At 40.0% G+C, this 26,195-nt stretch overlaps 1 protein-coding gene across 1 annotated transcript; it reads right to left on the bottom strand.

The window, feature by feature from the left end:
• Positions 1–628: 628 nt before the first annotated feature.
• Positions 629–23,851, bottom strand: ANKEF1 (ankyrin repeat and EF-hand domain containing 1). The gene is made up of 9 exons (XM_075527972.1): positions 23,506–23,851; positions 21,627–21,826; positions 20,704–20,853; positions 19,307–19,430; positions 10,080–10,902; positions 8,435–8,661; positions 5,939–6,096; positions 1,685–1,822; positions 629–787 (listed from the first exon to the last, which is right to left on the bottom strand). The coding sequence occupies exons 1-9, from the start codon at positions 23,849–23,851 to the stop codon at positions 629–631; spliced, it is 2,325 nt and encodes a 774-aa protein (XP_075384087.1).
• Positions 23,852–26,195: the final 2,344 nt, after the last annotated feature.

The following is a 26,195-nucleotide window of genomic DNA, read 5'->3' as shown; positions in this document are numbered from 1 at the left end:
TGAGCTGTACTCACCCTTCAGATCTGGACATGAACTCATGCCCACTGTCCAAATTTCAGCCAAACAATAGGCAAGTGCATATAGGAAACAATACCACTAGGGAGTTCCATATACCTTAGAATGATTGACCAGTTGAGGTCAGAGGCATGACGTACCTAAGTGTAGAGTGCAGCTAAGTCAGGACAGAAGGAAGAATGGAAATGGGAAACACAGGGAAGACACGAAAGGGCGGATGTTACCTTTGGGGGACAGCAATCAATGAGGTGAAACAAATGTGCATAAATAATTGAATTCAAAACTGGTCTGCTCTATAATCCTTCACCCAATTCACAAAGTTTTTAAAACATCTGGTAAATTTTAGACATTCATGCTGTGTTCATCGCCCAAATGCTACTTACTGCACTATACTCTTAAAGTAGCTTGGGGGCTTTACCGAGATGATACGTAATTCATTGATAAATAAAATACATGCTCTCCAGAATACCTTAGAATATTTATAGTGTTAAAGCAAAACCACACATTTGGTTACAAATGGTTCTTTTGGGATTGCTTCGATTTTGATGGGAATCTATATTTGTCCCAAAATGTGGTCGCTGGGCCTGTAAATAAAAGGAGCACCTGCTGTGATTTACATCTTGAAGGTCGCTTCAATGGCACGAGCTCTCTCTGTGATGTTCCTCTGAAAGGGCATCATGAAATCCTCAAAGTCCACCTCGTAGGTGAGTTTCTCTCGCAACAGTTCTCTCTTCCGGATCAGATCTTGCGTGGTGGGCTCAGGACTCCAAATCTTCAATAAAAGCCACACCATGTCAGGCACAGGATGACAGGCAGTATACATGCTCAGAGCAAGACAGTTTCCCTAAGTTAACTTTAAGCTATCCTATTGACTCTCAAATATAATATAACCGTTCCTTTTTTAACTGGCTATAAAAATGGTTGCATAAACATAACTTTTTCTGATGATAAACATCAGTACACACCAGCTCAATTTCTGATAACCCTGGGACCAGTTGGTGTTCCCAAAACAGGTAAGCAAAGGAATGAGAAAATCAATTGGGTTTACTACCTTACGTCTCATGGGGGAGGGGGGAAGGTGGATGTCACAATTATTTTGGTAGTGGAAGGCAGAGGAAGATGACAGCCTTTTAATTCAACATTTTTAGATGGACACTGTAAGTACAACTCTTATCTCCCCACCCCAACCCCCAAATACCTCCATCGCTTTCACTGTAAATATTTTTGGAGGTTACTGATTGGCTTGATATGAGACATCCACTAAGACATAGTAGTGAATACAAAGGGAAATAATAGAGTTGGAGAAACACCAAACACTAATATTAATAGAATCTGGTGACCAAATTGCTGTAGGAAATGTCACTGACAAAAAGAAAAATCAATCTTTGAAGAATTAAAATTAGTAATGATATAAAAATAAGGGAACCAGATTTTGGGGGCTAAACAAGATGATCATATTAGTTGGAAATACGTATTTATTCATGTATAAACCGAGTTTTTCCAGTACATTTTTAACGCAGTTTTTGTGCTAAAAGTAGGTGCCTTGGCTGATATTCAGGTTGGCTTATTCTCGAGTATATATGGTAATTGTGTAACCTGACAAAATGACACCTACCAAAAAAACAACAGCAAAATACAACAACACAAGATGACCTGTTAGCGGACTTACCCTCCGCGGGACAAATGTGATGTCCATTTTCTTGGTGTAACCGCTAGTAATCAAAGAATTGAGGTAAACCACATTATCCTTAACAATTTTCTTTTCCTCCAATATTTCTGGTACAGTGTAAAATGAAGAAAGTGGTTCCTGGAAATAAGACCAAAAAGTGTCTAATCAATTAAAAACAAACAATTTACACCATCTAATAATTGTTGTTGTACATGTTCTTCAGAGACCAAGTAAACAGCAAACTCTGAATTCCACTGTAAACAAAAACTATATTCGCTCCCATCCAGTCAATACCAATTCTATACAAATCCTGATTTGAGGTAAAATACAGGCTATGAATATAACTTTGGGGGAGGGAGATGATTCGTTTGGTTTAATTATATTTAGTTAAGAATATCAGTGAGCTATCCCCTAAGTTTTCAAGATTGCCATTCTTCACCAGTGGCCATCCCATTAACTAAAAGGATGGATTCCTACCAAAATATGGTGCACACAGCAGGAACTTTACCCGATTACTTCTCATTCAGCTCTTGCCATCATTCCCTAAGCCCTCTGTGTTCACTACTCTCTCTTCTCTGCCTACCATCCTATGCATTTCCTACCACCTGCATTTTCTCAGGCCTTTCAGCTCTTTGCAATTGGTGGCATTAAAAGCTTTTCTTCCACTGGCCTGTAGCTGCCGAAGATCTCCAGGGAACCTTGTGCTTCCCTAGAAGATGCTCCCAACGTGGGAATGGATGGAGTTTCCCTACCAAAGGCAAGGCCTGATGTCTCCATAATATTCCCTTGGTAGTTTAGTGGTACCAGGACCCCTCCAAATTACCAGGAATATCAACCTGCACCTTAAGGAACTTTTATAGTCACTTTTTAATCCAAATTACAAATAGCTCAACATCGCAAGTTCAGTGGTATGTATTAATATTTCTTCGGGGAGAATGTCAACAATGACAGATTTTGGAACCAAAATTAAGGAAAGTCCACCTTTGCTTCATTTCTCATAAGAGTTTCCCTACTACCCTGCAGTTTGGTCATCTGATCAAATCGATATAATTTAGGATCAAATATATAGTCTGTATTAGTTCCTGTTTCAATATTCTTACATTATTTGGATGAAGCTTGGGTTCTTTTTGCAAGGAACACTTTTTAGGCTTTTTGTCAAAAGTTACAACTTTTCCTGCTGGATATTTCCTTAGTTGTTGTTAGATGCCATCAAGTTGGTGCCAACTCATCGCAATCACGCACACAACAGAATGAAACAATTCCCAGTGGGCCTTCCTTGCGGTTGATTGTGCTATTTGAGCCCCATTGTTGGAACCGCTGTTTCAGTTCTTCTCATTAAAAGTCTTCCATTTTTTAGCTGTCTTTTCACTTTACCCAACATAAGGACAAATCTCACTTGAGAATGTCCAAAGTATGTGAGATGAAGTCTCAATATCCTTACCTCCATAGATTTACCTATCCTGGACTTCACATACAGAAAAACATTACAAACAAACTAACAAACAAGAACAACCAAGTAAAACAGGTAAAAATCTCAATCACAAAGAAACCAGAAAGTATTTAAGAACTAGACATATTTAAATGGATCCTGTGGTAGATACATAATTTCACACCAATTTGTTAAATAAGTACAGGGGTGGAGTGTAGCCTGTCAATCAGGTCACAGCCTCATGATGCCTTCTTGTAAGCCTGGCCTTCTCATGAGGATTCTGGGAACTTTTTGTCTTGCTCTGTTGTACCTTCCTGTTGAAGAACCACACTCGGAGCGCTGGAGGAGCCACGTGGAGACCCACACGAGCACTGACATGCTTCCACCACCACTGGATCCACAAGAATTTGCACCCACTGGCCTGTGGTCTTCCTGCATTTGGATTGTTGCATGTGACTGCATGAGTCTACAGAGGGATTTGGGGGACTAGTATTGGACTTATGGGCTAATATCAGACGAATGGACTTGATCTGGACAAAGCTGGGACGTTTTCTTTATATACAATTACTCTGCCATACAGCCCTTCGTTACACATATATGAGTGTCCTGGATTTGTTTCTCTGGTCTACCCAGCCTACCACAGGTCATAAAGGAGATGAAATGATAGGGTGTTCAATTTAAACTAACTGCATCTGCAACAATCTATTTTACAATATCCTTCACTAGCACCATAATTCATATGTATCAATTTTTCTTAGCTTTACCTCATTCAATGGTCAACTTTCATATGCCTCTTTGGATTGAGTCAGGCACACTTTAGTCTTCAAGATAACATCTTTGCTTTTCAATACTTTAAAGAGGTGTATGAAACAGGTTCATGTCATTTAATCAAATGACATACCTGACAGTACCTCTCATGAGCACTGATTGTGGATCCAAACAAGAAACCCTTGACAACTTCAATCCTCTCTCCATTTATCATGATGCTACTTATTGGTCTAGCTGTGAAGATGTTGGCTGTCTTTACATTGAGGGGCAATCCATACTGAAGGCTGCAGTCTTTGATCTTTACCAGGAAGTGCTTAAGTCCTGCTCACTTTCAAGAAGCAAGGTTGTATAATCTGAATGTGCAGGTAGTTAATAAGCCCTCCTCCAATCTTGACGCCACCTTTTCCGTCATATAGTCTAGCTTCTTGTACACCTGCTTGAAAAGCATGGTGGAAACAAACACGTCTGCGGCACCCTTTTCCTGTTTGGTATGATCACAAGGAAATGTCCTAGATTTCTCATTCTTCTCAGTTATCCACAGTTTTGATCCAAACAAATGAAAATATTTTCATAGTCAGTAAAACACAGTAAGCATCTTCCTGATGTTCTCTGCTTTGAGGCAAGATCCATCTGACATCAGCAATGATAAACATGTCTTCCTCTGAATCTGACTTGAATTTCTGGTAGCTCCTTGTCAATGTACTGCTACAGTCACTGTTGAATGAGCTTGCAAAATTTTACTTTCACAGGACAGTATTAAGATTGCTCAATCATTTCCGCCTTCTATAGGGTCTTTATTTTTTTTTTAATGGACACACATATGGATCCCTTCCAGTCAGTCAGTCAGCTTTCGGACTTCCAAAGTTTTGGAATAGGTAAGTAAGTGCATCCAGTGTGTTACCAGCATCTTGAAACATTTCAATTGTTATTCCATAGTTTCCAAGAGTGTTTGGTTTTTTACCCTAATGCTTTTAGTGCAACTTGAACTTCTTCCTTCAGTACCAATAGCTTTTTATTATATGCTACCTCTTGGAAAGGTTGAATATCAACCAGTTCTTTTTGGTATAGTGACCATGTGTATTCCTCCCATCTTTATTCACTGCTTTCTGTATCATTCAATATTTTTCCTTTGTGTATATTATCTTTGAAAATCGCCACTGAAGGCTTGAATATTTTTCTTCAGTTCTTTAAACTTGCTCAGGATGTTCCTCCTTTGTGGTTTTCTAACTCCAATTTAGATACATTTTATTAAAATACTGTGACTTCTCAGGCTACCCTTAATATCTTCTGTTCAGCTGTTACCATGTTTCCACCCCACCCCCCTTTGATTTAGCTGCTCTGTGCCCAAGAACAAGTTCCAGAGCTCTTCTGGTAACCACTTGAATCATTCTTTTTAATGACCTTCTACTTTCTGTATATAATGATCTGGGTGTCATCCCACAGCTCCTCGGGTTTCCTCTCATTAGTGTGCGAGGAGTCCAATCTACTTTTGAGATGTTCTAGACATCCAGCCACGATATACTCAAGGTCCTATATTTATTCTTGAGCACTCGTTTCCACTTTCTTCAACTGCAGCCTGAACTTACTTATATATGAGCAATTGACAGCCTGATCCATACTCAGCCCAGAGCCTGGTTTGGGCTGATGCTGTTGAGCTTCTCCATGATCTCTGGCCACACGTTTAGTCAATTCTATTCCTGCGTCTTACACTACTCGTGTGTCAGTTTGTTGTAGGGTGGTGGACTGGATGTTGCTGTGATGCTGGAAACGATGTCAATGGCATTGAAAATACCAGCAGAGTCATTCAAGGTCAACTGCTTTCAGAAGTGCTTCTAAACTAAGAATAGACTACGACAAAGGAATGGATTGTCCATTTCAGAGAGATTAAACACTGAAAACCTTATAAACAGGGGAACACTGTCAGATAAACTGCTTACTGAAGCTGACAATAAGAATTGCATATTGTTTTATTCATGTTGTATAATGATATTTCCCCCCCCACCAAACAATAGTTTAAGGAATTCTACTTATTTGTCGTTCTCCAACATTGTTCTTACCTCCTCTTTCTTAATTTCCGGGCCTTCCGTCTTTGGTTTGGGTTTGCTTTTTAATTTTTGATTGTCTGCTGGCTTGGGCGTGTTATCTAGCTTTTCTTTAATCAGCTCCATTATTCGGTAATCAGCATATGCCCTTGCCACATCCATGGCAGCATGCCCTGGTCGAAATATGAATTTACAGCTAAAACAACACGTTCACGACAAGCCACGTAGGAAACTCTCAGTTCTTACGCACTAAGCATGTGGTGATCACTAAAGCAAACACTGTGGAAAATAGGGGCGAACTGAGATATGTTCTAACGTGGCGGGACCTCTAAAATTCCAGGATATAAAAACACAATTTAATGACATTCTCATCCGTTCCTTTGCTTAAAATGTTTTAGCAGGTTTCTTAGAAAATTGATGGGAAATATTAAGATTGTATTTTAAATATTCAATGGATGGTTCTCTTTACACATTTACCACAGTTTAATTTAATGTGACACTTTTTATTAGCTCCCATTGCCTTGATGTAAGGAAGCAGAGCTTAAGTGGACTGGGGAAGGATGCACAGTGGGGCAGTAGGAATCTGGAAACACAGGGAATCTAGGACAGATGAACCCCTCAGGACCAGTGGTGAGAGTGGCAACACCGGGAGGAAAGGGGGTGTAGAAAGGGATAACCGATCTCGGGGATCTACATGTAACCTCCTCTCTGGGGGATGGGCAACAGGAAAGTGGGTGAGGGGAGACACCGGGCAGTGTAAGATAGGATAGAGTAATAATTTATAAGTTATTAAGGGTTCGTGAGGAAGGTGGGAGCGGGGAGGGGAAAAAAAGAAAATGAGCTGATTCCAGGATCCCAAGTGGAAAGCGAATTTTGAGGATGAAGGCACCGAATGTATAAGGGTGCTTTACTCAATTGATGTATGCAGGGATTGTGATAAGAGTTGTATGAGTCCCAATCAAATGATTTATTAAAAATAAAATGAATATTATAGGTGAATAAAAAAATGGACTGGGGAAATTGGTGGCCACAAATCCTCTATGCAAAAGGCTGAGTATTATTAATACATCAAGTTTAATGTATTATTACTTCAGTGGTAACATGAGGGACACAAGGTATTAATAATATCTCAAATCAAAATAAAGAAATGAGTTACAATATAAGAAAGTAAACCTTCCATAAAAAGTGTTCAAACTTTTTTGCAAATGATTTTTCATCACCATATATAGTATAGGTGATATAAAGTATTCTGATCTTATGTTTCCTAGAATCAATATAATTTCAAATTAGGAATTATTCTGATCAGATTTAGAAGTACTAAGAAATCTACAGAGCCATTCAGCTGGGCTGATTATTAGTAATGAACAGTTACAGTAGTGCGAGAGGCTCAGGGTAGCTCCTAACCGCTACAAATCTACAAATTGATGGTTACTGCCATATGATGGACTGACTATAAAAATTAAGAGTATGTAAACAATTTTCAGTCTTTTGAACTCAGTGATAAGAAGTTGAGGCTTATGAGGGATTAAGATCATGTCTCAGAGGTCACCAATGTCAATAGGTCTGATGTAGCTCACAAAGGTCATGATAGACCATCCTAATTTGGTGAGGAAAGGATGGGGTCTTAAAAACTCATGAACAGTCAGTTCAGGCGCAATTCTTGGTCTCTTTCCATCTAGAGTAAAGGAGTGATGAAGATTGAAAGACACATAGAAGCAATTGGTCCCATGGATGAAATGACTACACAAACATCCATTTCTATACCCTTGACATCAGAAGAACTAGTTGGGGCCCACCTATCATTACCAACTTCTCTGAAAAGGATCACATTAGAAGGTCCTGTATAGAGTAGGAGAAAAATGTGGAACAGAACTCAAAATCATAAGAGAGACTAGGCTTCCTGGTCAAATAGAGACGAATGAGACCCCAAGACTATGGCTGTCAGGTCTGAACTGAATTCACCTCCATGTTAGAATAATTAATCATTTAAGATCAAAAGGGCAGCATGTACCCAAGGACAGAGGGTTAAGAAAGAAAGAGAAGTGGAACAGGAAATACAAGGAAGAAGTGTCCCCCATTGAGGGACAGCAATGGATGGAGTGAGTCAGAATGTGTAAATCTATAATCAGCTTTGCAAACCTTCACTGCATTCACAAAGTTTTAAAGAAAGTTTAGGCTATATCTTACATATGACACATATCTGTATTTTAGTTTTTCTTACATATGACACATATCTGTATTTAGTTTTTCTTTTAGTTAACCATTTAAAAATATTTATTTTACAGAGGTTTTCAAGCCACAACAGATCACAAGTATGAAGAACTTGTCTTTCACCACAATTGGCTTAAGTAATACTCTGTATAAGACATACTAACCTTTGCACCCTCCCTAACCTTTAACTGAGTTTTATTTGAACTACAATGTAGTCCTATAATAATAAAACTCAAAAATTCAGGATCTAACATTAATTCTTCATTTCTAACCCTAACCATCAATAATGAGAACACATACCTTTTCTGTTTTCCATCTGAAACTTAGCACCAATATCAAGCAGGTATTTTACAGTATCCAATCTACAGCTCTCAATCGCTCTGCTTAAAGGAGTTGAGTTGTTGATTGAAGCTGCATCTACTAAAGCACCAGCTTTAACAAGAAGTTCAACAATATCTTGTTGGCCTGCATGGCATGCAAAATGTAGTGGGGTCCACAGAAAATTATCTGTTGCATTAACATTAGCCCTAAAACATAAGATAGATGCACAAACTCAGCAGTGGCTATTCCATGCACGCAAGGTTACAGTTGCAAAGTAAAATTTAGTCCAGTTTTATCAAGTTTCAAATGAGTGAAGCTTTAAGTTAAATAAACTCTGTGCCATAATTCTTCTTGACATCTTTTTATTCTGCAGCACTTGAGAATATTAAGTTTCTTTATGGATTTACACAGTTTGTCTAATTTTTAAAGGCACTTAGATCCTGGTGGTAACCATTTTCCCCAAAGTTGAAAACAAAGAAAAATTACACAACTGAATCTTTTGAAGATAAAAGATTACAGGAAATATGAAAGTTGTACCATCCGATTTTGTATCTGCTTTCTCTGCAGGTCATGAATTTTAAATTTCTCTTTTCATCATTAAAATTATAGACATGATCATGTAATTTTTAAAAAACATAATCCTTTTTCCTGGCAATTCACTGTTCAAAAATTTAAATTTTATTAATTGCTTTATACTTCTCTTGATAATATATAAATTTGAGCCTTTATTTGGAATCAAAATGATAGTAATACTAATAACAATATTTCTTATCAAAGCTGTCCCAGCTGCCACTCTGCTAAGAATAAGTACTTTGAACCTTTCATCTTACTTGTCAACAAATTCTGTGGGATGAGTCTCGTTAGCTCCTTATTATAGAAATGGGAAAACTGAGGCACAAAAATGTTATTTACTCTAGGTTTCTACCATACACGGATGGCAGATAAAGGAATTAAACCTGAGCAACAGTTTAAGATTCAAAAAAAGTAAAAATCTTATACTTTGATAATTTTAAAGTATTTTCAGGTGACCTAAGAAAAAGACTGAACTTGTTGAAGTGGGGCAGTGAATTTTTAGATGGTTCACACCACGACTTTCCTTCCACCCTGATGCAAATAAATGGTGAATGTACTCAGCTGATAACCACACGGTTGAGACCAACCAGTGGTTCCTTGGAAGACAGCCCTGGCTCTCTACTTCCTAAAATCAACCACTGAAAACCCTAAATTCTCATGAATTGTTTTAGAGCAGTGTTTACTCTCAAATAGGGGCTCATCGCGTGCAGGAGTCCATTCCAGGTGAAATGCTTTTCTGGGTGTTTCGATCCCATGCCAACTAGGTTAACACCTGTGACCAAACTGACTTATTCCAGGAGACTAGTGAGACCCCAACCTAAAGCTCCTCTATCCCCCACCAGAGAACCACGATGGCCTTCCCTTGGGGGTGAACTGCTATCTGCAGGGCTGTTTTGGTTCCCCATATAAGATCTACTTATAATCTCAATCTAAGGGTTGAGGTGTATTTCTGTGTAATTTTAAATTCTAGAACGAAATATTTGCTCCTCTTTCAAATCCTTGAATGTTACATATTCAGAAAGCTTTCAGCCTTTAACAAAAAAAAGCATACCCTTTCTCCAGGAGAAACTTGACCGCATCTGTGTTGCCACTGGCACAGGCCGTCATGAGTGGTGTTTTGTAATACTGATCCTTCATGTCCACGGGTATTCCCGATTCAAAGGCTTTCTTCAGAGAAGCCAGGTCCCCTGCCTTGGTGACAAAATTAATATTTGCAAACACCTTCACGGAATCATCGATGTACCAGGCAGAATCATCCTGAATGGGATGCTCTGGGGGATGATCTCTGTTGAAGCGAGTACAATCAGTGACATTTTTGTAGGTTTCAATCATGTAGTACGGTGGCCCGCCATCTTTCCTCACTGGAAATGCATTCTCAGGGATGGTGCAGATTGGAAGAGGCAAAACAAATTTGCCTTTCTTTCCCCTTTTACCCATTCCCTTTTTCTTTTTCTTAGGCCCATAGGATCCCAAGACATACGTCTTGCTTAAGTATCTCGTTCCTTTAAAGAAATCATTAATGTTAACTCCTCCTCCCCTGGATTTTTCATGAAGTTGTGCTATGCTAGCCAGCTGCTCCATGTCCAAGAAGTCTTGCCTCTCCTCCAGCGTCAGGATGAAGTCGTCCTTGCTAACGGTTCCATCGCCTCTGTCCACAAATGAGAAAGCTTCCCGCAGGAAAGTCTCGTGCTCTATGGACCAATCATGTAGTCGAAGAGCCCAGAGCGGGTTGGGATTTTTGGCTCCTGGCTTGGCAAGCTTATTGGCGATTCGCTCGGCTTTGCGTATTTCTTTGCTCGCCGCTTTGAAGCCACCTTCCTTAGCCACCATCCTGGGTGTCCTGTGCTGCAAATTCTTCCATTTCAGGTCACACCCTGAAACACGAAGCATCGTATTATGAGTGACGCCAAGGTTGTCTGCTGGCCCTAAGATGATGCTCATCCAACTGTGTCTTACTTGGGTGAATATCCCAACATTATACTTTTAGGGAGTTGAAACTCTTTAGCTACTATCATTGTAAAATTAAGCTATGAGTTTGTTTTTTGGGTTTTTTTTTTCTGGAAACTTCATTTTGGTCAGTCCTGAGGGATCTGTGAGTCTAATGTATATGCTCTGCCCTCAAGGATTAGGTGATTTATTCCTTTAGATGTTTGAAATGAATGCCATTTCGGTTTACTTCCTAAGGTGATCTGCTGTCAAGAAATGAATGCGTAAAGTTGCCATTTGAATTTGGAAATCCGGATTCAGACCATTTATGTGTCATCTTATGAGGTCACAATACTGAGTGGTGTGCATTTAATTTTTTAATGACTATGACTTTTATTCTGTGTACAACCTTATACAATAGTTTATGTACATTTTCCATGAACTTGTGACTTAGCTGTGGTTTTCTGGCAAGGTCACCAAGCAACCTTAACAGAGGGGAGAGCTATTTGCCAAGCAATGCGAGGAGCTCTGCGCGCTGTACTTGTGTGCAAGTTGGACATTAGGATTCAGTTACTTCTCAGTCTCTCAATTAACAACATGATGAGACCAACATTATTTGCAAAAAGCCTCCAAACAAACAAATGTTTTGGAATGCATCAGGGAATTTACATAGTGCTCCTGGGAAGGTTACATTATCTAAAGGAAGGGTCTTAGAGGCATTAAAAGTAGATGGTTGTATAAATAAGTCAGACTATGATGAAGCTTTCTAATGTTTTCAATCTAGATCAGCAATTCTCAACCTGTGGGTCATGACCCCTTTGGGGAGCAAACAAGTCTTTCACAGGGGTCGTCTAATACATCCTCCATATCAGATATTTACATTATGATTCATAACAGTAGCAAAATTACAGTTATGAAGTAGCAACAAAAATAATTTTATGGTTGGGGGGGTCACCACAACACGAGGAACTGTATGAAAGGGACACGGCATTAGGAAGGTTGAGAACCACTGATCTAGATGGCTCTTCTATTGTTCTGCCAACATCACATCATCATAAAGGTTCACCCTCAGACAGTAACCCAAACTTCTAGGTCACTGTATGCAAAGGGAAGCATGTCCCTGCAACACATTACAAATTTGTTCTTTCCAGAGAAATGTTTGTCATGGCGGGTGTATTCAGGATCATTATTTGATCCCACTTATGTGCTTAAAAGAAGAAAAGAAAATACCTATAGATCAAGACAAATGATCATTTTTCAAGATGAATACTTTGTTATTAAAAAGGAAAATCTATTCTGAGTCACAGGGTGCCTACAGGACAGGGTAGAACTGCCCCATGTGGGTTTCCAAGACTGAAACTTCATCTTTCTCCACCAGAGCAGCTGGTCGTTTCAATCTGCTGACCTTGTGGACAGCAGCCCAACTCACAACCCCGCACTAGGTAAAACCAAAACATGTAAAGGACATTTTCAAGATTCTAACGTGTGCGTGTTGGAATTGTAGGAATAGTAATTTATTAGGAAGGGTCTCGGAGACTGGTTTCAATGGAGGGCGCTATTAAGAAACTTCCGAAGTCAGGCTGTTACCTTGAGGATAAAGGGACAAAGGTGAGCCTGACTCAAACCATGGTATTTTCAATTGCCATATATGCATGTGAAAGCTGTACACTGAATAAGGAAGGTCAAAAGGATATTTCAAGATCTATATGGAAGCAGTAAACCGTCTGTGATAGGGTAATATCTATGCCTTTGAATCGATGCCCTTGGATTTTGGTACTAGCCAAGAATATTGCAAGTATCATGGACTGTGAAAATAATAAACAACTCTATCTTGGAAGAAGTACAGCCATAATGCTCCTTAGAGGCCAGGATAACAACACGTCATCTCATGTACTTTGGACATGGTGCCAGGAGAGAGCAGTCCCTGGAGAAGGACACCCTGCCCAGTAGAGGGCAGCACAAAGGAGGAAGGCATTAGACAAGATGGACGGACACAGTGGCTGCACTGACAGGCTCAAACATAAGAGCAATTGTGAGGATGGCACAGGACCAGGCAGGGTTTTGTTCTGTTGCACACAGTAACATAATGAGTCAGAATCTACGTGCTGGTGCCTGACAACAATAACACAGCAAGTCCATTGTTTTTACCTGTCTCCTTATTCAGAGTCTGAGGGTTTTTTCTCCCTTCCCTTAAGGCATTCTTTCTGTACGACTCCAACTTTAAGAATCAAAGATTTTTAACCCACTGCTAACTTGTCCACCTCTGTTTCTAATTTCCTTCTATTTATCAACCTTTACATGGATAAGAGACTCTTTCTCCAAGATCTGAAAACATGTTCCTCTTCCCTTACTTGAGATATTTTGTCTCCTACTTTTTTTTTGTTTAGGAAAGAGAAAAAAACTATTCATTCTTTTTTGTAATTTATAGTCAAATAACGGCTTTTGGGTGGTACAAAGTTTGCATTCAACCATTAGGGTTTTAATCCACCCAGTGTCGCCATGGAAGGAAGGCTGGGTGATATGCTTCCATCAAGTTTCCACTGAGGAAAACCCTAGGGAACAATACTACTATGTAACACACAGGGTTGGAATGAACTGGTGGGCAATGGGTCATTTTGGTTTGGGGAATTTTATGGTCCACTTGTCTGTCAGTTTGTTTTACTCTAATGGCTTGCATGTTGCTATAATCCTAGAACCTAACACTGGCAGCTCAAATACCAGCAGGGGCATGATCCAAGGCGAACATAATTTAGCAGAGCTTCCATACAAAGGACAGACCATGAAAAAGGTTAGCCACTGAAAACGTTTTGAATAGCCGTGGAACACTGTCAGATTCTGAGGAGCTTAGGAGTATCCGTGAAACCCTGTCAGAGAGACAGTGGCAGAGGATGAACCCCTCAGTTTGAATGACTCACAGAGTAGGACGAAGGAAGCCCTGCCTTCTCAAAGTAGAGGTGGCCATGATGACATGGAAGGAATCAAGCTTTAGGGACTTTCATTTGCTGATTGGGTTAGGCTTAATAATTGGAACTTGGAAAGAATGAAGTGTGAATCTAGGATCATTGGAAGTTGTCAATAATGGAATGGACTGCATAAAGATCAATATCCTAGGCATTAGTGAGCGGACACGGACTGGTGTTGGCCATTTGAATCAGAAAATCACACCGTTTACTATGCTGGGCATGACAGATCCAAGAGGAATGGCATCGCATTCATTGTAAAACAGGACATTTCATGATCTGAAAGTGCAATGCTGCCTGGGATAGGATAATATTTTTGTACATACAGAAAATCCAGTGAATACATTATTATTCAAATTTAAGGTCCAAACACTAAAGCTAGTGATGAAGAAATTGAAGAATTAACTCTACCAATTTCTTCAGTCAGAAATTGATCAAATGCAATAAAGCTGCATCTATAATTATTGGTGATAGGAATGCAAAGGGTGGAAACAATGGAAATAACAGTAGTGGGAAAAATGGACTTGGTGATAGAAATGAAACTAGAGATCACATGATAGAATTTTGCAAGACCAATGACGTCTTCATCTCCAATACTTTTCAACAACCCAAAAAATGACTCCACATACGGACTTCTCCCAAAGGAATGCATAGAATTCAAATTGACTAGATCTGTGGGAAGAGATGAAGAAGCAGCTCAATATCCCCAGACAAAACAAGGCCAGAGGCCAACTGTGAAACAGACCATCAATTGCTCCTACGTAAGTTCACGTTCAATTTGAAGAAAATTAAACGCAAGTCTACAAGAGCCAAAATAGGACCTTGAGTATAGGAATAGGAAATTGCACCTGAATTTCCAGACCGTCTCAAAAATATATTTGACTCATTGAACACTCTGACAGAAGACTTGATGAGCTGTATGGATGCCATCAAGAACATATAAAAGCAAAAGATGATTTGAAAGACTGAAAAGATCAAAGAGGATGTCAGAAGGGACTCTAAAAATGGCTCAATCACAGCATAGCCAATGGAAGAGATGATGAAGTAAAAGTGATCATTTCAAAGGGCAACTCAATAAGGTAAATCAAAGCATTATAATGAAATATGCAAAGACCTAGAGTTAGAAAATCTAAAGGGAAGGGCATGCTAAGCATTTACCCAGCTGAAAGAATTGAAGGGGAAAAAATCAAGCTTTGAGTTTTAATATGAAAAGATTCTATGGGAAAATATTGAATGATGCATCAAATATTAAAGAAAAACACAGTTACTGTATCAAAAAGAACTAGTGGACATTCAGCCAGATCAGTAGATAGCATATGATTAAGAACCAATGGTAGTAAGAAGTCCAAGCTGCACTGAAGACATTAGCAAATATATATATATATATTCCAAGAATTGAAGGAATAACAATGGAAATGTTTCAAGAATTAAATGAAACACTGGAAGCATTTATTCTTCTATGTCAAAAAAATTGTAAGACAGTCAGTTGGCCAACTAATTGAATGAGATCCATATTTGTATCTATTCCAAATAATGGTAATACCAAAAATTGTGGAAATTATCGACCGATATCATTAACATTACATGCATTTAAAATTTTGCGGATTATCATTCAGCAATGGTAGTAGCAGTACATTGACCAGGAGCTCCCAGAAACTCAAGCCAGATTTCGAATAGGAGGCAGAACAAGGGATATCATTGCTGATGTCAGCTGGATCTTGGCTCAAAGCAGAAAATACCATTAAAATGTTTACTTGCATTTTGTTGATTGTGCAAAGGCATTCAACTGCATGGATCACAACCAACTATAGACAGCGTTGAGGAAAATGAAAATCCCAAAACAAAAATGCTCATATAGAACCTGTACATGGATAGAGGCAGTCACTCCGTCAGGATAAAGGAATACTGCATGGTTTAAAGTCAGGAAAGGTGCACATCAGGGTGGTGTCTTTTCCCCCACACTTAGTAAACTAGAGAAAGTAATGCGAGAAGATGGAGCAGAGAAGGAGGTGGTGGCACTAGGATTGGGGGAAGGCTCATTAAAAACCTGGGCTATGCAGATGCAACAACTTTGCTTGCTGAGCGTGAGGACATGAAGCATTTGCTGTTGAAGATCAAAGATTGCATGCAGCCTCAGTATGGATGGCACCTCAATGTAAAGAAAACCCGAACCATCACAACTGGGTCAATAGATTACATTATGATAAGCAGAAAGGTTAGAAGCTGTTGAGGATTTTATTTTATTTTATTTTTTACTTTCTTAGATCCACAATCACTGCTTATACAAGTAGAAGTCCAAAGATCAAATAATTCATTGCTTTGGGTAAATCTGCCCCACGAGACCTTAGTCATTTTGAGGACTAAGGTGTATCTATCCCCAAACAAGGTATTTTTGATTGCCTATATGTATGTGAAAGTTGAACAATGAATAAGGAAAACCAAAGAAAACAATTGTACATTTGAATTATGGTGCTGGTGAAAAATACTGAAAAACTGCCAAACAGAAAACAAATCTGACTTGGGAGAAGTCCAGCCGGAACGCTCCTTAGAAGTGAGGATGGCAAGACTTCATCTCAGGTACTTTGGACATGTTAATGAAGGTCAGGACGCTTAAGGAAAAAGGTCCCTCCTCTAGGCAGTCCATCAGCCAGTCAAGAACAGCAAACCCAGAAAGAAAGCATTCCCGAGCATGTGCGAGAAGGCGCTGGGAAAACCATGTAGAGTAACAACTAACTGAGTCACATACACACTTCAACACATCTACTCGAAGCCTGCCAGCCATCGCATGCCTTCTGGGTGGAGGTGAGAGGACACCAGCCAGGGAGGGCGAGTGTAAAATCAATCGCTCACAATCACAGGACGAGCCACCTTTTCTGGGGACAGTCTTTTGTGAGAATTGATTATTTTAAAACTTTATGTTCTTGCTTTCCTGCTTCTGCCAGATGAATGCATTCCGTACCGAGAAGCAAGAACCTAAGAAAAGCGTCTCAAAACCTAAGGGAAAGGACACCATGCTTGGTGAAGTGGCAGGGAAGCCAAAGAAGACCCTCGCCAAGATGGACTGACAAAGTGGCTGCAACAATGGGCTCAAATGTAACAATGACTGTGGAGATGGCCCAGGGCCAGGCAGTGTCGCTGTGAGTCAGAACTGACTTGACCATCCTACCAACAGCATGGTCAAAGGGCTCAACTTTTAATGTTGGGACTGCAAAACCAAGGGTTCAACATTCCATGAGAAGGAAAACTCTCAGTGAGGCCTTTCAGGAGACAGACCCCAGGAGATAGCTCTCCTCCTCTCCCCGCACCCCTTCAGTGGGGTTCTAAATTGCGCTAGTGACATGACCAGGTATTAAGAGAGGAGCACATCATGGAAGATATTTCAATGTGGAAAGGAATCCAGCCAACATCAACTCTGTACATTTCAGTATTGGGGAGACAAAACCCAGAGGGTTTAATGTAGAAACGAGTATTTCCTGGGTGGTGGGTTCTCGCTGCCCTTGCTGTCTGGGCTCTAAGGTTCTCAGGTGGAAGCATGACTGACAACGACTGTACGGTGGCACTGAGTCATCCATTTAGGAGCTATGAAGTGGCTGTCCTTGCAAACCTACTACAGAGTTCCAAGTGGCTTCAGATATTTAAGAAACGGCGGGATGTGATTCTGCCAGGAAGATGGAACCGCTTTGCATCTCTAGGCAACGCCTTCTGCATGACTCAACCTCTGGTCCTTTGCTTCTCAATATGCCTTTTATGTCATCACCAGGGAACTAAAACATAAATGGTGACGTGTATGTTTGGTGATTTTTGCCCCAATAAGAAATAAGTTAGTATGGGAAAGTGAAAGAAGTGTGAACCAAACTGAGCAGACCTTTAGTTTTAGCAAATCCATATGTAGAAAACAAAGTATCAGAATAAAATATTGAGGGCAAAGGGTTTGGAGCTATGACCAATGGAATAGTTTGAGAGAATCAAAATATTTGATAGATTTGTCATGTTTCCCATTTTGAAGGTGTTGGTTTTTTTTGGGGGGGGGGCAAAGGGGGCTTAGTTGAGAAGAACCTGAATAAGTAAACATGGTTCGGTCATGACACTAGTTACGTAAATAAGCATATTTGTCTTATTTAGAATATTAGTCAAGCAACCCAGGATTTCTAAGGTCCCCATGATTTCTAAAGTTCTGTGCTTGTATGGATAACAGAACACTATAGCACTATTTCTACCCTATGTGTTAAAGAGTTGTTCATTTATGCCTGTTTCTCATAATGTAAAAAGAAAAACAAGATTAAGTTCAGCTGATCCATCACTGACAAAGAATTTAAAACTTTTAAAATGTACCATATATACTTGTGTATAAGCTGCACATTTTAATACAGTTTTTGTGGTAAAATTAGGTGCCTCGGCTGATATTTGGGGCGGCTTATACTCGAGTATAGACGGTGTTCAAGTAGCATGCTATCAATGCCAAATTGATCTGTGTCTTTAAATATAACTAGCTCATAGTATAATTATACATCACACAATAAACTATATTTTATATATTCTTCAACTAAGGAAGTTACTTAAAAGCTATAGGAAAACACAAAAGGACAACATTGCTTACCTTTTAAATTTTCCATGAAAATTCTCATTTTGTTTCACATCTCCCTAAAATATTTACCCAATAATGAAAGTATCCAGAAAGCCCATCTTTGCATTTAACACAATGGCATACTTCTAAAGGCAGAATAGTGGCCCACTAGGGGAAAAGATACCGTTTCAGTGCTTGCTCCTCCTTCTGTGAATGCTGCCATTCATAAAATAAGGAGTGTAAGGAGCGATAAGGATTTTTAATCATTGGTTGACTGAAGAACAATTCCCTTCACATTGTAATAAAATGAACCTAACAGTATTTGGAGGTTTGGGTTTTCATTTCTATTAAGATAGATCCATGTTTTAATAAAGGTATTGTAAGAAGGACAAATCAACATTCTATTTATGAGTCAGGTTTGGCTTTTGAAAAATATAAGCTACAGGGAAATTAAAAGCCAGAGTTCTCTGCTCATCTTTTTTTAAAAAACGAAAAACAAAACTTTTAATTATGAATTAGGTGAAGGTTTACAAATCATCAGTTTTATACTCAAGAGTTCAATCATTTTTGTCTCAACTCATGCGTTAAAATGTCCTCAATGGACTATCAAGGATGTCCTTTTCTCCCTGTGTTTTCTGTTTCCATCCTTCCTTCTTCCCTAGCCCTCTGCACATTGTCCTTTGGTAAATGCTGCTCTCAAGGCAAGTTCAGCTCCAGACCTGAAGGGGACTACAGCGATAGCCCTGGATGGCCCTCCAGCCTCCGACTGCTCTTTGATTTTCCGAGTAATGAGAAATGCATTGAGCACCAAACGGCTAGGCGGTTTACCTCGCTGCGCTATATATTTACAGCAGTCTGCAAAACCTCCCATGGCAGCATAATGAAGTGGCGTGTTCCCATTCATCGCTATCAGCCCCATGTCTCCATTGTTGGCGAAAAGAAGCTTCAATATCTGCCAAGGAAGCAGCAGGTATTAGAGAGGAATGGGAGTGGATATTTACTGGACGAAAGTTGCACCTAGGCCTTGCTATCTAATACATTAGATACTATACCTATGTGGTTTCTTCAAATTTAAATGTATTTATGACTCAAATTAGAATTAATTACATTGAAAAGAGGATAAAACCTTCCGTTTCTTATATTAAATGGTCACACCTAAAGTGCTGAATGGCTGCAGGTGGCTATTGGCGACCATAATGGACAGAGGATCCCGAACATTTCCATCTCTACTGAACGCTCTATCAAGCAGAGTTGATCCAGCTACAGAAGAGAGTAAACCACGAGCCGCAGTCTGGGCATTATCATTTGGGTGAATTCACAGACATTTAAGCACACTTCACAATATAGCAAACACCATCGAAGGAACAAATCCTCTACCTAATATTGCTTCTATATTTAGATACAATTTTATTCCAGAGAAGAGGCTCAAAAAGAAAAATACAGATAAACCAAATCAAACCCATTGCTGTCGAGTCAACTTTGACTAATAGCGGCCCTGCAGGACAGAGTAAACTGCACCTGGGATGTCTGAAGCTGTAATCTTTACAGAAGCAGACAGTTCATCTTTCTCCTGCAGAGCAGCTCGTGTGTTCGAATCACCAGCCTTTCAGTTGGCAGCCCAATGCTTAACCTACTACATTCCCAGAACTTCTTAAAATAAAGATAGCTCTATTAAAATGCAAAGAAATGAAGGCAAATGGATTTTAGATGAAATCCAAAATTTTTTTAAAAATTGGATGCCATTCATTTCTATTTCATTTCTGCACTGTCACTAAATCTAGCAGGCATCCTTGGCTGTCATGTCCAGATCACTAGAACATTTAGTATGTACAAGTCTGGTGAATAATAAGAATGTGGTAGCCCTATTCTCCTCAGTTAGAACATAGAACATCTTGAAGCCTCTGACACATGATGGAAGTATAAAATAGGGCAGTCACAGCTGGCAGGGATTTATACATTGTCAGTGAAGGATACAGAAAGGTCTTATTAGTACTATTAAATGGATAAACTAACCAGAAGATTACACAGAATAGAAAGCTGGAATGTGTTTTGCCAATAATCTTTGGTGTAAGATATAACTTTAGAATCCCTTGAGGGATGAATGTAAAACAAAGCTCCAAAACAATTCCTGCCTTAGTGTAACCGATGTGATACCTAAGATTTTGCGAATAAGAGGGAGAGAGCATTTTAAGCAACACATTTTAAAGCAAGGAGCGGATTATTACATCAAAATAGCCTCCTTTGGCGGCAAAATGTGCAGCATGATGTCTCTCATTGTCAAATGCATTCACTTCACCTCCTCTCTCCAGTATCCCTCGGACGAGTTCCAACACTCCTTCTCGTGAAGATTCCATTAAAGCCGTGCGACCTGTAGACTGGAGATTACACAGATCAATGCTGTTTATCATGGTCGGATTAAACCACGCTGGGCTGCCACGTCTAAAACTCGATTGATGGACCGACTACACCATTTGGTCTGAGACACACAGAAAACATGCTTGTTCTCAGCATCTTTACTATCTTTGGGTGATAATCAGGAAAAATTAGGCAAGTAAAAGGAGCCAATAGCTACAAAATGTAGCCCTCTCAACTCAGAGTCAAGCTCCCCTGAGTTATCCTGCTCTGAGAAAAGCCTGCTCGTGCGTGCATGTCTTACTAGGACGACAGAGCAGAGAGGGAAGAAACCCAGAACACGACTGTTTTCTAATTAGCATAAAACCTGCTCTTTGTGTAGATTCACACATAGTCTAGAAATAGCAATTACAAGAAAAGGAGACTCAATAAAAGTGTGGCAAACGAAGAGTGGAGCCAAATACACACAGGAAAGAAGGCGAGTTACACCAAGAAGGCACAAAAAAAGGGCAAAAACTTTGAACATCGGTTCCACTCTTTCTACTCCTCTCGATAAGTATATTTTAAATAATAGATATGCATAATAAATACGAATTTTCCGAGCATAATTGAGAAATAGACTACAGAATCATGCAAACAGGAAGATAACAAAAATAGATCAGCATAAGCATTTTGAACAGAAATGTAGTCTATGAGGCAAGAGGGTTATTTTAATGTGTGTAAGTGCAAAATCATACTAGTACAATTCTATCATTTTTTTAAAAAGTAGTATGTATAATCACAGGCGTAGGCATACTGAGTTGATGGCATTTGGATTGGCTCCCTTTTCCAAAAGCGTCAGGCATATGTCTTTCACATCATGCGCTTCTTCACAAGCTCGGAGGAACACTGGCTTTCCTTCGTAGGTGGCATTATTGACGTCTGCACCATGCTCCAGGGCAATCATCGTGCAGCGATAGTGACGCTTGGTTGGCAAAATGCAGTAAAATAAAATGCCTGTCAAGAAACACAATCCCCAAAGAGGCCTATATTAGCAATCTTGCTCTACTGGTATCTTTTAGGAGGAAAAACGCTCATTAAAAAATAATCCGTAATTAGTTGGCGGAACAAAAACCTATCTAAGACCAACTGAAACACCAAGCCAGGAAAAAAACAACCAACCACAAAACAGCTCCATCTTGGATCGTGTTGGAACATAATCACAACCAAATATATGATAGGACCCGCCTGACTTAGGGAAGAAGCTGCTGAAGCTGGGTCCGGGGCAGCTTGCAGTCCACACCCAAGGGCCCCTTTGGGGAGGTGTGGTGCCTCGGGCACTTACAGGCCCCCGAGAACTGTGGCACAGTGTGGTCAGAATCTGGCTGTTAATCACAAGATTGGCCATTCAAATCCACTCCCTGCTCTCCGAGGAAAATGAGGCTGGTCCCGGAGACAGACTGGAATTATGCTGCCGCATACCAAGAACGACTAAGACTACCAGAAGCTAACAGAGAAAAGGAGAGGTCTTCCCTAAGCCTGCAGAGAAATGATGGCCCTCCCGGCACCCTAAACGTAACCAGAAGTATGTAAAAGAAATTTCAGTAGTTTTAAACTTTAAAAAAATATATATAGTCTTGGAAACCCTAGATGAGCTCTTTTTGGTCCTATAGAGTCTCTATGAGTCTGAATCAACTGAAAAGTGATGGGTGAGTGCCTGGTCGAGCAGCAAGGAGAGGAAACTTTTCCAAAGAGATGTAACTAAATAGCAACACATGCCGTCCAGCCACGTTTGCAAGAAGCAGGCTGCCACTGTGGCAGCAGTAAGGGGGGGGGGGAGAGATGGCAGCTGATTGTTATTTTGCTACATCATTCTGTTCCACTGGAGAGAAAAAATATGCTAAATCTCCTCATCTACGATCCATGATACAGTGCCACAGAAGACATGCTGGAGTGGCGAGTGACGTCTAACCACTGGCCTTTGGTTAGCAACACAGTCCTTTAACCACTGTACCGTACCACCAGGGCTCCTAGCTATAAAGATAGTCAAGAAAACCTTCTGGGAAAGTCCCACTCTGTAACGCATGGGGTCACCGTGAGCCAAGGACTAATGTGACACCTGCTAACGAGAAAATTGGAGTTATGCTGAAAGCCCCGTTGGTCGTCTCAAGTTCCCAAATGTAACTCGTTTCTACGTAAGGAACCCATTGAAAGGAGCAGCTTCTCATGGAAGCTGTAGTCTGGGCATTCTCAATGCAGAAAGAATAAGACAAAGAGATAGCACAAGGTTCTACATCTTCTGCCCCACATAAGATTTTATATTTTATAATGAACGGTGGCGAGTATGATCCTATAAAAGAAAATTCTCCACATTTAGAACACAAAAGTTAGATTCACCTAATTCAGGTTTTCTTTTTAAGAATGTTACAGTTCTCAAAACTCTTTTTATAACATACAAGTGGGCTTCAGAATGCTCATGGAAACATGGAATTAAAAATAAATATGGCTTTTTAAACCACCTGTCATACCTACACTATTTTCAAATTAGGGGACGTGGATATCTTCCGGCACAGGAGTGTAGGTCTGCCTTTTGACTTTAATCCACACTAACTCACTTCTAAAATTGGAAAGCAAAAGGAGTGCGTTCTGGCTGTTAGGTAAATTGTGTCTGCTGGATAGAACATCGGGGTCTTTACCTTTTCCTTCATTATCAACAAGAGTCATATCAGCTTTTGCCTTGGCTAGTCTCTCCATCGATAATTCATGGCCCAGCTCTGCGGCTCTCATCGTTGGAGTGCAGCCCATTCGGTCTTGTACATCAGGGTGCGCGCCAAGGTCAAGGAGAAAGCTGACCATGTCAATGTCATTGGAAACCGAGGCTAAGTGCAGAGCACTGTGGCCATTGACAGGTTCGGTGAAGTTGATTAGTTCAGGGTATCCAAGCTTGGTCAACTTCTCTATTTGCTTCTTGTCTTTGTTCCGAACACACTGAAGAACTTTGTAGATTTGCAAGTTTTCAAGTCTCCTGTCGGCTAAAGCCATCCTTGATCAACTTGTTGAAAATGCTTTCTGGACCCAAACAAAACTATAACAGCCAAAAAGGAGAAAACATACAGCTTAAAGTTCACTTTATCATCTATGTTTTGAGTCAATGGAAATCAGACTTCTTAATATCTAAGAACAGTTGTGTTTTTTTAAAGAAAGCTTTTCATTGTTAATTGGGTGAAGGTTTACAGAGAACATCATCAATTTTACATTCAGCAATTCATGTACACATTTCCCCCTTCCATTGATTGCAATTCCACAAAGTAATAGCACTTTTCCCACTTCTGCCCTGTTTCCTATTTATATTCCTCCTTTGCTGACTCCTCTGGACGTTTTTCTTGGGTAAACGCTGCTCTTTCGATTTCAAATCCCTGATTAATGTAAGGTGGATGTGCCTCGCTGGTGTTAGTTTCCCGTATACCTATCTCAAGAGGGAGTACATCAACTCCAGACCTGCAGGGTGACTGCGGGCTACACTTTTGAGGGCTACCCCCATCTCCCCTCTACCAGGAAGCCGAGTTTTATCTGCAGTTTTGAGTTTTGTTCCAGATTTTTTCACAATATATCCAGGACCTTCAATTACGATCCTTTTCAGAGTCATTGGTCATGGTTGCTGAGCACCATTTAGCCCTTCTGACCTCAGGGTCTTGGAAACTGATGTTTTCAGGATCAGTGGGTCTGCTGTACTAATTGTCTCTGTGCCTATTTGAGTTTTTTTCACTCTTCTTTCCTGGAGGCGGGGATTGACCAATAGTTGTACTGAAGATGGCAGCTCAGAGCTTTTAAGACCCCAGTTACTACTCACCATAGTAGGATGTAGATAGAACAATATCTTTGTGAACTGTGTTATGCCAATTGACCTGAGAGTCCTCCAAGACTATAACCCTAATTCACAGGACCACTGACTCGTTCCCTCTAAGAAGTTTTCATAGATTTGTGCTCTATATGCTCTACCACATTTATGGATATGTTTGCAGCAAAGGTAAATAAGGTGCAAATATCTTCTGTCTAACCTATATGCATTGTGAGCATACGTCCACTTTCCCTCTCACAACCTCAGGGTCTCTTCATACAGATACACATAGTCCATCATTACTGCATGATGGTGTATGTAGTCATATTTACCTCTATTGCAAGAAAGGTAAGTTTATGAAATGTTCTTGCCATAATTTATTGGAGTTGATTAAGGAAAGTAGAATTAAATATACAAGCAAATAATATTCAATCCATCTAAGGTTTTCAAACTTTAAAACAATATTTCTATCATAATTAATCTTGCTCAGCAGTATTCTTATTACTCTTTTTCCCTCCTGGCCACAGCCTTCCCCTTGTACCCATGAAGAACATGAGGGTAATTAATTTGGCAAGGTGAGGATCTCAGCATTGAGCAAGATGACTCCATTCCTATGTGCCCCAGCAATGTTAAGGTCATATAGGAGATAATCATAAGTAGGAATCTTCTAGAATCTGAGAGAAAACAAAGAAACAGTGAGTGATTCCAGGGCAATGAGGTCGGTAAATGACTGAGCAATAACTGCATGTTGTCATGAACAACCCCACTGCTACAGGGTGGTGAGCATGTGCATATGTACTTTAACTCCTTGTTTGTGAGGGGGAAGTGGGGTTCAGTAGTAGGTCAAGCTAGGTGTAGTTTTTGTCTGCCCAGCTTCCTCTGCCAACTTAATTCTTTTTCAGGGTAAAGAATCTTGTTCTAATATGGGGAGCCATCCCCGGTAGTTTGGATGGGGCTGCCATTTCTACAGCCTACCAAAGAGAGGTAGTGCACATGGCATAAACGTGGCTTATCTATGTGGACTGTCCCTATGGGTACAGCAAATCCTCCAGCATATAGTCTAAAAGATATCATACAATTAACATTCCAGAGAATCCTATAAGAAAAGATGACTAATTCTGTTAAAATTGCTTAGTAATAAGGTGAGGGGCTGGGACCTCAGGCTATGACAGACACTGGGACTCATTTAGCGGGAGACTGAGACTGATGGCAGCCATTGTGTCCTGGACACGGAGGGATATGTCAGGCATCACCTATTTATATTTTTTCCTCATGAAATCTTGAATATAAAGTTATTGTTTATTTTTGCTTAACTTATTTAGCTGGTTGTCTGTAATTTATGATGAAAATGTTTAGACTCATACAACATCTAGAACTATGCCCTCTCTTACATGGCCTCGATCCTGCTGTCTCACTGACATTCCCTGTGAAAATGAGCTCCACTGTTAACTATTCATTTCTATTTTAATTAACTGTGTCTCTCTAGGCAACCATAATGCTGCTTAGGGTCCTCTGACCTCACTGCACACTCCTCATCAGTGGTGAAGT

The sequence above is a fragment of the Tenrec ecaudatus genome, chromosome 12, assembly GCF_050624435.1.
Source record: "Tenrec ecaudatus isolate mTenEca1 chromosome 12, mTenEca1.hap1, whole genome shotgun sequence".
In the NCBI taxonomy this organism is placed as follows: Eukaryota; Metazoa; Chordata; class Mammalia; order Afrosoricida; family Tenrecidae; genus Tenrec; species Tenrec ecaudatus.
This window is presented reverse-complemented; position numbering and strand designations above follow the sequence as displayed.

What these genes read in the sequence shown, in the direction of transcription:
- ANKEF1 (XM_075527972.1), bottom strand. Translation starts at nt 23,851, where the DNA reads ATGGCTTTAGCCGACAGGAGACTTGAAAACTTGCAAATCTACAAAGTT. An exon ending in TGTTGATAATGAAGGAAAAG is followed by an intron (nt 21,827 to 23,505) that starts GTAAAGACCCCG and finishes GTTTCTTGACAG; the next exon opens with GCATTTTATTTTACTGCATT. An exon ending in ATCCAAATGCCATCAACTCA is followed by an intron (nt 20,854 to 21,626) that starts GTATGCCTACGC and finishes TGTAATCTCCAG; the next exon opens with TCTACAGGTCGCACGGCTTT.